Raw genomic sequence first — 10,386 nt, forward strand, 5'->3', positions numbered from 1 at the left:
GCTACACCTCAAATCTCAACGCAGCGCCATGGAATCAAGCCAATCTGAAATATGCTGGCAGCAACAAATTCTTGACATTTTTGTGGGCTAGCTAGCTGGTTTTCTCAACTGCTTACCTTGCTTTTTAGCATTTACTTTTCTAGTTACTGTAAAATCATTCAGTTCAATTATGGTTTTAGTTATAATGGTATCTTGTTTTCTTTATTGTACCTACTTACAATTTTCTATTGGCGGTTAGTAATAACATGTACCTACCTAAAGTATTTGTCCCAAAAACCAATATTATGGAACCACGATACTATCTTCACTCTGACTTGATTAATCCCCAGATTAATTATCAAGGCTTATAATTAAAATTAATCGTAATGAACTACAAAAACATGATTAGGCTGCACACTTGCATTATCTTAAAAGATAATACAAAGTATAAATAGCTGGATATTTTTGTGGAAGACGAATATTTGGTCATCATGAAACTGCTGGTTGCTTTGGCTTTGGTGGGTCTGGCGGGGTCGGCGCTGGCCGAGGAGTTCGTGGCTCCCATCGAGCTGGACTACCACAACAAGATCGGTATCCCCGAGGCTGCCCGCATCAAGGCTGCTGAAGAGGCCCTGGACTTCGATGGCGGCAGGATCGTGGGAGGCGCTGCTGCCTGGCTTGGAGCGTACCCTTACATGGTGAGCACAAGTTTATAATATCTATAGATCGTCATTAGCCATTATATTACCTCTACTTCTACATTTTATAACTTAGAATTCAAAAAAGAAGAAAACTCTTGGTCGTAATGACAAGAACATTAATAATTCTACGCAAAAGAGTTATTTGATACCGCTTAATTAAAAATTCTACGAAATAGTTATTTACGATACAAGTGCGGAAAAGAAGAAATTCGAAACGAGTGGCGATAAATTAAAACACGACCGAAGGAGGGCACGCGTATCGTACAACGTTTTACAGTACATATGCCCCTTTAAATATTTGACATAGCAACGAAAAGTGATTATTTACGCACTAGTGCGGGAAAGTAGCACTATATGTACTGTAAAAGAGTTATGTATTTGATACCGCTTATTTTGTCTCAGATGGCGGCATTTTGTTGAGAAGGTATGAGGCGTAAAGGGGCCCACTGATTATCAGTCCGCCAGACGGTATCGGCCTGTCAGTTAGAACAAAAATTTGACAATTCCGAACAACTGACAGGCCGATACCGTCCGGCGGACTGTTAATCAGTGGGCCCCTTTAGGGATGGCGCGAGTCTGCCAGAGTATTATACTACTCTTTGACGACAATCGTTGATAGAAAACGCCAATGGAAACTTAAATAATGTATGGATATTTAAAAAAAAACTTGCTTACAACTAATTACTTAATATAATATATTCTTCTGCCAAACGCGCAGGTGGCCTAGCGGTAAGAGTAGACTTGCAATCCGGAGGTCGCAGCTTCGAACCCCGGCTCGTACCAATGAGTTTTTCGGAACTTGTGTACGAAATATCATTTGATATTTACCAGTCGCTTTTCGGTGAAGGAAAACATCGTGAGGAAACCGGACTAATCCCAACAAGGCCTAGTTTACCCTCTGGGTTGGAAGGTCAGATGGCAGTCGCTTTCGTAAAAACTAGTGCCCACGCCAATTACTGGGATTAATTGCCAAGCGGACCCCAGGCTCCCATGAGCCATGCAAAAATGCCGGGACAACGCAAAGAAGATGATGATTCTTCTGCCAAACCACAGACTGGTTTGTTGGCAGATGAGGCTCCTTAATGTTTATGTGAGCTAGGTAGTTGATATAACTAGTCAAGTGATTTTTCGTGTCACATCTGTCATCCCGCCACATTTTTTCTTTTCGTTTAGGGTTTTGTGGATGTACGATTGATCGTTTGGGGTTTTGTGGATAGATAGGGAATCTAGGCCCTCTGGGGGTGTGGCTTGAGTTCAAGAATGCTCTCTGCTTCTGAGGCTCTATCTATATTTGTCATACACATTAACAACTTATCTCTAAAACTTTCTCAGGGCGGTCTAGTCATCACCCTGACTACCGGCGCTACCTCCGTCTGCGGGTCCTCTCTCCTCTCCAATACCCGCGCCGTCACCGCCGCCCACTGCTGGCAGTCCACCGGTGGCTCGGCCCGCTCCTTCACCGTGGTCCTCGGCTCCACCACCCTCTTCTACGGCGGCACCAGAGTCACCACCAGCGATGTCACCGTGCACGGCAGCTATAATATGTGGACCCTCGTTAACGATGTTGCCATCATCCGTTTGGGCTGGGTTAACTACAATAGTGAGTATTTTATTGTGGACTTTTATCTGCGATTTCGTTTGCGTAGAATGATGATTTCCATGTGAAAATCATCATATCATATTATCATATCCTTACCCGGAACTAAATATTCTATACCTACGCATTTTTCTAAGCATTTGTGTCGTTATGTTTTAAATCCCCAATCTCCATAAAATCTGCGTTGATTGTTAGTTTTATGGTACTAACTAATACCAATCATCAACGCGGAATATTCGCAAAGTTAACAAATTATGGCTTTTAGGCTTGAAATTATTATTTCCCCCTTGAGATTGTTTCCACCTAGGTAATAAATAAGACTTTTAGAACACTAAAGCTCACGATTCATGTTTCTTGCAGACAACATCCGCAACATTGGTCTCGCGACCGGAACTAACCAGTTCGTCGGCACCTGGGCCTGGGCTGCTGGCTTCGGCAGGACCAGCGACAGTAAGTATTTAAGGTTCCTTCCGGATCAAAAAATCATATCAGCTTCTTTTTATGAAGTTTTGTGACTGTTTGAGTCCCAACCCCAAATGATAATAATATTACACTACAGATCAAACGATACTCAATAACAGACGATCTCTAAATCAAGAGCTATTTGATGTTTAAATCAGTGTTATTTGATGTTTAGTGAAAATTTATGTTTTCGAAGATATATCTCTTCCCCTTTCTTTCTTATACACTCACAATTCTGGCAATTTATTTAGGTGCTTATCACACATATTTGTTCCTAAGTTATGGATTTTTTCTATGTATTTGAGTATGTATTGCTATCTATGTATTATGTACCTATCGTAGTCTAGTGCCAACATAGAATTAATATGACTAGAACAACTGTCAATCTTCAAAAGTGCGACTAAAAATGAAATGCAAGTGTGTGCGTAAATTGTCTATGTGAGATCGAAAATATTGATGTCATGTTACAACATATTAATAATCTGTCGATGTTTGATTGCTTTATCGACTACTTTTTCAAATGTGTTATTTTAAACGTTAAAATTCTACGACATTATGACGTATAAATAACACTTGCACTGCGTGTACTATCAAAATCGTTGCAGACTTATCTTAATGTAACTCTTACTGTGTTGGAAAGTGAAGTTTAAATTTACCGCTAAACATGAGCACCTTCAAAAAGGTATAACAATCGTTATTATTTGAAGTCGGTTATAATAGTAGTTTATGCAACAGTGATATAATAAGGGTTCTTAAAATTCAAGGGTCGAAGTTACAAAACGAGACGTAGTCGAGTTTTGTAAAAAAAGACCCGAGAATTTTAAGAACCAATTATGAGCTGTTGCATACATTACTTTTTCTATGACAGCTGCAGCAAAAAAAAAAAAAAAAAAGTTATTATTAAAAAAAAGAGTTATTATTAAAAAAAAAGACTTATTATTTAAAAAAAATTGAGTTATTAAATAAAAAAAAAGAGTTATTATTTAAAAAAAAAAAGACTTATTATTGTAAATGAAAACATACCTCTTTCAATCAAGATGATCGGAACTTGTATCTTTAAAAAAAATAAAGCAGTTGTATTATACTCATAAGATGACTGCTAGCAGTCATCTTATGAGCCTATAGACAAAGCATTCAAATGACATTGCTTTAGATATCACTGTCAGTCATTTAATTGACACATTTAAGTGCTGGAGTAGAAAAAAGCTAATATCTTAATGATGTCTTGTGAAGAAATAATTACATAGCTATTAATATACCGACAAGTTATCGATACTGTCATATGAACATTTTGTCAAGCCCTAGCGTAAAGTAACAGGTTATGTTTTTACACAAAATATTTTAAATTATAGACTAATATGATAAAATATTAGCACACAAAGGAAGAAAAACTTATAATAAACTTTATAAACCGGCTTCTTACACTTTTTACGCTGTTATTTTGACAAAATATCGTTATGAAAATTTCGCTAGGAATATCATAAATCCTCTGAAATTTGTGTTTGCTTGGATTATTTGGCACTGTAACACTGAAATCCGGCACACTACAAGACGCAATCTTCACTGAATTACTTTATTTAATACTTTTCGTCCTAATCCGTGTATATTTTTCAATTTGAAAATTACTGTGATACGCTCTTGGCCGTCCGCGGCCGTTGTCAAAGTCAAAAGTGGTCACGTTTTCTCATTGGTAGTCTGACTCTTTCACACTCATGGTATGTTCATATACGTGATGGCTTCCCTTTCGCACACTTCAGCTGTCTGTCAAGCGCGAGCGCGAAAATGACAAGTCTGTGAGTGCCAACAACACAAGCTTATGTCAAAATCAAAAATGATTTATTTTCAGTCAACAAAGGCAGCAAGATAGAGGCTGTGCGGAACGAGAAGAGTCGTGGAATGTATGGGGCCGAATACATTCCACGACTCTTCTCTTTCCGAACAGACTCTAATATACCTTACAGACTAACATACTAACAATAAATATGTATATTTTAAAAAGAAAATCATCCCCCAACAAACCCAAACAAACCCCTTCAATTCTTCCAGACGCCAACATCGGCAACAACCAGTTCCTGTCCCACGTGCAGGTGCAGGTCATCACCAACGCCGTGTGCCAGTCTACCTACGGCGCCGCTACTGTCCAGGCCTCCACCATCTGTGTGGCCACCACCGGCGGCCGCGGTACCTGCGGCGGTGACTCCGGTGGTCCTCTGGTCGCCAACAACCAGCTGGTCAGTATCTTTCTCAACGTTTTTCTTTATGTCGAACACCTATGGCAGTGCAACTGACTTTGCCACAACCCTCTGTGTGTACCGACGGCACAAGCCCCTGTAGTGGAGACTCTGGCGACTGCCTTTACTTAATAATATGTATATATACCGTTATTAATATGTATATATTGCGTCATTAGCAAACTAAAATGAGTTGGGCAGGACATGTTGCTAGGCAGAGTAATGGCCGGTGGACTAAAACATTAACAGAATGGTGGCCGTTTTCGGATGACAGAAGCGCCTGGCGTCCGTTGGCTCGTTGGGTGGACGACATCCGGAAGATTGCGGGTCACTTCTGGATGAGATTAGCTCAGGACCGGGACAAGTGGCGTACTAGAAGAGAGGCCTATGCTCAGCAGTGGGCGATAAAGGGCTGATATGATGATGATGATGATGATGATATATACGTACGTTAACAGATCATCAAAACCTTTTCTACTGTTGGGAGAAGATCCTTATGGTTTTTGGGCACATGCACGTTAGCACCAACAGCGTTCTCAACAGGAAAATAACAGCTCTGAAGGGAGCCACAAAGATGCAACGACCACGGATTCAAATCATAACAAGTTGGCTTATACTCGGATATGTCATGCTTCCTAGTATCTTTTTTTGCCTATTCTGACATTCTTAACCCTCGAGATCATACTCCTCCATAAATTTAAAGGATGACTCACGTTAGACCGGGCCGGGCCGGGACGTTGTCCAGGTGGTAGCATTTTTGTTCAAGCTGAAACAAAGTCGCTTCGCGCTTACTCGTTCAATCATAATCAAGGCTCAAAATCAATCCCTGCGTAATGTTTTGCGTTGACCGCATCCACCGTCGCCCAGCGACCCTTATGATGACTAACAAGCAGTTTTTGTTTTTGCCAGATCGGTATCACCTCCTTCGGTCATCGCGACGGTTGCCAGCGCGGCTTCCCCGCTGGCTTCGCCCGCGTCACCGTCTTCGCCCCCTGGATCCAGTCTCATCTATAAACCATAAGCTACAACACCGCTTACGACCAGACGACGTAATTACGTCCATCAGTGATATAAAAATCCATGACAGCTGTAGTTCCAGGTGGATTTACGAATACAGTTTTTGTAAATATCTAACACATGTTTTCTTCTTACCTTGTAATTATAAATATCGTCGCTCTACACGATCTCATCACAGCATCACCACTTAGTTACCTATATTAGGGGAGCCTAAGAGGGGATTTAGGGAGTTAGGTACCTACTCGAGCGCAGCAGAAGATACGGGGATACCTTGCATCCTTTTGAGTACTCTGCACCATGTATTCTGAGTTCTCGTCAGAGAATAAACAAAAATTGATCGTCAGAAATACTCGAACGCGTCAGATTAAGGTACCATTGAATTGATTACTACTTGTTAAAAAGAGTCAATTTCAATAATCTGACTGATTTTAGCGATCAGCTATACGAATAATTTGTACAGGACGGTATAAACATTTACTATATATTTGATCTAGAGCAGTGGTAATGGTAACACTGTGTCAGGAATGTATGGAACTTGAAATCGTGATAGACTACAAGTATTGGCTGCTAATGGAAAGAAATTGAGATTCAGTGCAGTGAATCATATCCAGTTTGCTGTCTGTCGCTGTCCAAGTGTCCAGTAAGTATATTATCATTGAGAAGATTCAAGGCAGGGGTGCATGTGGCGCAAGGATTGGCACTTACTTTTAATAAACTAAATTATTAACAAGCTTAAATCTAAAATAGGCCCTTGAAGCATTGTACCAAGGATGCTGGCGGCATTTCCTCGTTGCATCGCAATACTAATAATTATGTTGTGCGAGGACTGCGATGAAGGCGCCATTATTATTTTGAAAAAAACCGGCCAAGTGCGAGTCGGACTCGCGTTCAAAGGGTTCCGTACATTAAGTCCGACTCACGCTTGACTGCACATTTCTAATAGGTTTCCCTGTGATCTATAGGTAAAGAGCTATTATGTGTATTTTTTCATAATTTTAGACCCAGTAGTTTCGGAGATAGGGGGGGGAGGGAATGGTAATTTTTTGCCTATTTTTATTATGTGTATTTTTTCATAATTTTAGACCCAGTAGTTTCGGAGATGGGGGCCCCCCTCCCCATCTCCGAAACTACTGGGTCTAAAATTATTATTAATTAATATTATTAAATTACTTTTTACCTATTTTCTTAACTTTTTCTTTTGAGGTACGGAACCCTAAAAGTAATTTAATTTATTTCTAATGGTCGCGTGGGTGCGTAGTTGACCTTTAAAATTAACGGAGTTAACAAAAACAAAGTGTTTATTGTATTAATGTCTATATTATGAATATTACGCCATTTATGATTACAATCGAGCCAGGATCCAGTCAGCGAACGAGGTGACGCGCGTGAAGCCCGCGGGGTATCCGACTTCGCAGCCGTCGCGGTGCCCGAAGGATGTGATACCGACCTGGGAAAAATAAAATTAAACTGCTTGTGAAGCCCTGTCTCCATATCGCGCGGCAAACCATCGAGCTGCTGCGCGAGCCAATGTTCGATAGCTTGCCGCGCGATATGGAGACGGGGCTTTAGGCATCATAAGGGTCGCTGGGCGATGGTGGATTCGGTCAACGCAGAACATTACGCAGGGATTGATTTTTAGAGCCTTGATTAGGATTGAACGAGTAGGTAAGTCCGAAGTGACTCCATGTCAGTTTGAACAAAAATGCTACCATACCTGTCCGCTGTGTTCTCCTTTACAGGTCGCATTTCCCAACCGATTCTCGTAAAATTTTCGATTTTTAAGTAGGTATAATGGTTTTTTTTAAATACATATTTAGATTTTTTTTTAATTTTTAGATAAAACGGCCGAAGTCATCAGGATTGACGAGATTTATAGCTCACAGAGCCATTAGTGATGGATACAGTATACTGACCAGCTGGTTGTTAACAACTAGAGGACCGCCGGAGTCGCCACCGCAAGTCCCTCGGCCACCGGTGGTAGAAGTGCAGAGGGTGGATGTGCGCACGTTCAGGATGGTGTAAACTGCCGTGCAGACGGAGTTGTCCACCACTGTGACGGCCACGTGCGAGAGGAACTGGTTTGTTGTGATCGCGCCACCTTCAAGAAACAGTTTTTTAAAGATTAAACAAGAAGGGGGTGTGAACGAACAGTAGGAGCACAGACGCACCCTGTTTAATATGTTGTTTAGTTTTCGATTTAGGGCGATCGCAGCATCTGTTCGTTTGCCTGCTGTGTCAAAAAAAAAAACGTCAACTTACCATCACTGGTGAGACCAAACCCAGCAGCATAGGCGGTGCTGCCAACGAAGCTGTCGCTGCCAGTGGCGAACGCAATGGGCTGGATCGTGTCTGAAAACATTCAATTAGCTATGAAAATATTTTATTTGTGTTTTTTTTCTTTGACTTGAGTATACAATTAATCAAGTTCCAGTTCCATCCTAATTCGCCCGCTAGGTTCTACGTGAAGTATATAAGTAAACTACTTTGCCGCTGTGGTGAAGATAGAAAATGTGCGATAATCAACCGATTGGTTGTAACATTTTTACATGGTTACTTGTCGATTGATTATCGACAGGAACTAAACCAGGGACAAAACGCCAGGAAGATAATTACAGCTGATATTGTTGTTAAATTGTCACTTACTACTGAAAGCAATAGGAGGGAATCTAATGATCGCAATATCATTAACGGGCAGGAGACCATTCCAGCTGCTATGCGACTCCACATCACTAGTGGTGACCCTGGTGCCTCCAGAGAAGAGAAGGTTTGAGCCGAGCACCACCGTGAAGGAAGCTGCTTGGAAGGCCAGGGTGCTCCAGCAATGGGCGGCGGTGACGGAGCGGGTGTTGGAGATAAGAGAGGAACCGCAGACGGAGGTCTGGCCGGTGGTCAGGGTGATCAATAGGCCGCCCTGAAATACATTAATAGGTATATAGGACAAGACACAGAATCGTTAGCAACACAAACATAAACCTATACCATACAATAGATCATACGATACTGCCTACCCCGAGATATATTTTATACAAGTTGTAACAAAAACAGTTGGATTCGCGAAAAATTGTTGGCCTTTGTATTGTATGGGGGTTTGCCTGAATGCGTTTTGTTCAGAAACCGTTTTTTTTTTCAAACTTTTAGAGAAAGGCATCATGTAGAAGCCATTAGGTTAGGTTAGATTGGTAATCCTTTTAAAAATTTAACTGTGTTCTGGACAAACGCGTTAGGTCGGATCAACATTTCGAGGTTAATCGGAATTAAAGTTTTCGAAGTTGAGATAGGTAGGTAACCCTGTTGCAGTTTTCTATAAGTTATTCAAAAGCTAGTTATTCTTGAACGCAAAAATTTTAACAGTACTTACGATGAACGGATAATGTCCCACAGCGACGGGAACTCCTCCAACGATCCTGGATCCATCGAAGTCCAGCGCCTCTTCAGCAGCCTTGAGGCGAGCCGCGAAAGGAATGCCGATCTTTCCATGGTAGTCGAGCTCCACAGGGGAGTCTATGACTGCCTTCCCGGCCACCAAACTTATCAATGCGAATGCAACTAGGATCTTCATGTTTTGGACTCGATTAAACTAGTAAATCTAGGAGGTTGTTTTTATAGACGATTTTTTATCAATTGGATTAAAAAGATTGTCTTAAAGATTTTTGTAATTAATTATGACGTCTTGATAATTAATGGAGATTAGAGGCTAATCTGTGTCACAGAATAATAAGTAATAGTATTTTATGCAGAAGAGTCACGTATGCAGATATGTAGGTACAATTTGTGGAAAGTTACCAGAAACTTTTTTTTAATGATACGAGTAGCCGAATCGCCTGATGGTAGGTACGCAATCACCGTTGCACATGGACACCCGCAACACCAGGGGGTGTAAGTGCGTCACCGGCCTTCAAGATAAGAGTATTACGCTCTTTTCTTGCGGGTTTGAAGGAAAAGTTCCCGGATTTTTTTTGGAAAGTTCCAGTCGACTGCTCCTATTGTTTAAATTATTGTTGGTCATTAGTTTGTTACAGTATTTTAATGCGCAGGCGTAGGTATCATCAGCTAGACTCTCAGGACTCAGGGAGAAAGTGTGGCCTGTATTCCTCCCGGGTAGTAATAGCTTTTTGTTTATTTATTCCACTGTCATTACGATACGAACCAAGGAAGAGTTATATACTTATGTATAGGTATGTATGTATATTCTTTGTTAGGAAATAGTGGTGGTTTGATACCTATTTAACACAAAAAGATAGACCCCTACACAAAATAGGTAAGACAATAAATTACACAATATTTTTAAGTTTTCCAGTTTATACTTTAAAATGCAAAATTTTTGTATACAATACAATTTTCTTTGTAGGTACATTAGAGTTCTGGCCTCGCTTTGTATTAAGTCCGCTGTTATAAGATT

At 40.8% G+C, this 10,386-nt stretch overlaps 2 protein-coding genes across 2 annotated transcripts; one reads left to right on the top strand and one right to left on the bottom strand.

Annotated features, from left to right (window-relative positions):
* Positions 1–442: 442 nt before the first annotated feature.
* On the top strand, positions 443–5,984 carry LOC134654255 (brachyurin-like). The gene is made up of 5 exons (XM_063509722.1): positions 443–677; positions 2,013–2,280; positions 2,638–2,727; positions 4,786–4,970; positions 5,880–5,984. The coding sequence occupies exons 1-5, from the start codon at positions 471–473 to the stop codon at positions 5,982–5,984; spliced, it is 855 nt and encodes a 284-aa protein (XP_063365792.1). The 5' UTR covers positions 443–470.
* Positions 5,985–7,290: 1,306 nt separating this feature from the next.
* On the bottom strand, positions 7,291–9,583 carry LOC134654381 (brachyurin-like). Its single transcript, XM_063509846.1, has 5 exons — positions 9,346–9,583; positions 8,631–8,898; positions 8,247–8,336; positions 7,901–8,085; positions 7,291–7,434 (listed from the first exon to the last, which is right to left on the bottom strand). The coding sequence occupies exons 1-5, from the start codon at positions 9,544–9,546 to the stop codon at positions 7,330–7,332; spliced, it is 849 nt and encodes a 282-aa protein (XP_063365916.1). The 5' UTR covers positions 9,547–9,583; the 3' UTR covers positions 7,291–7,329.
* Positions 9,584–10,386: the final 803 nt, after the last annotated feature.

Source organism: Cydia amplana, chromosome 14, assembly GCF_948474715.1.
Source record: "Cydia amplana chromosome 14, ilCydAmpl1.1, whole genome shotgun sequence".
In the NCBI taxonomy this organism is placed as follows: domain Eukaryota; kingdom Metazoa; phylum Arthropoda; class Insecta; order Lepidoptera; family Tortricidae; genus Cydia; species Cydia amplana.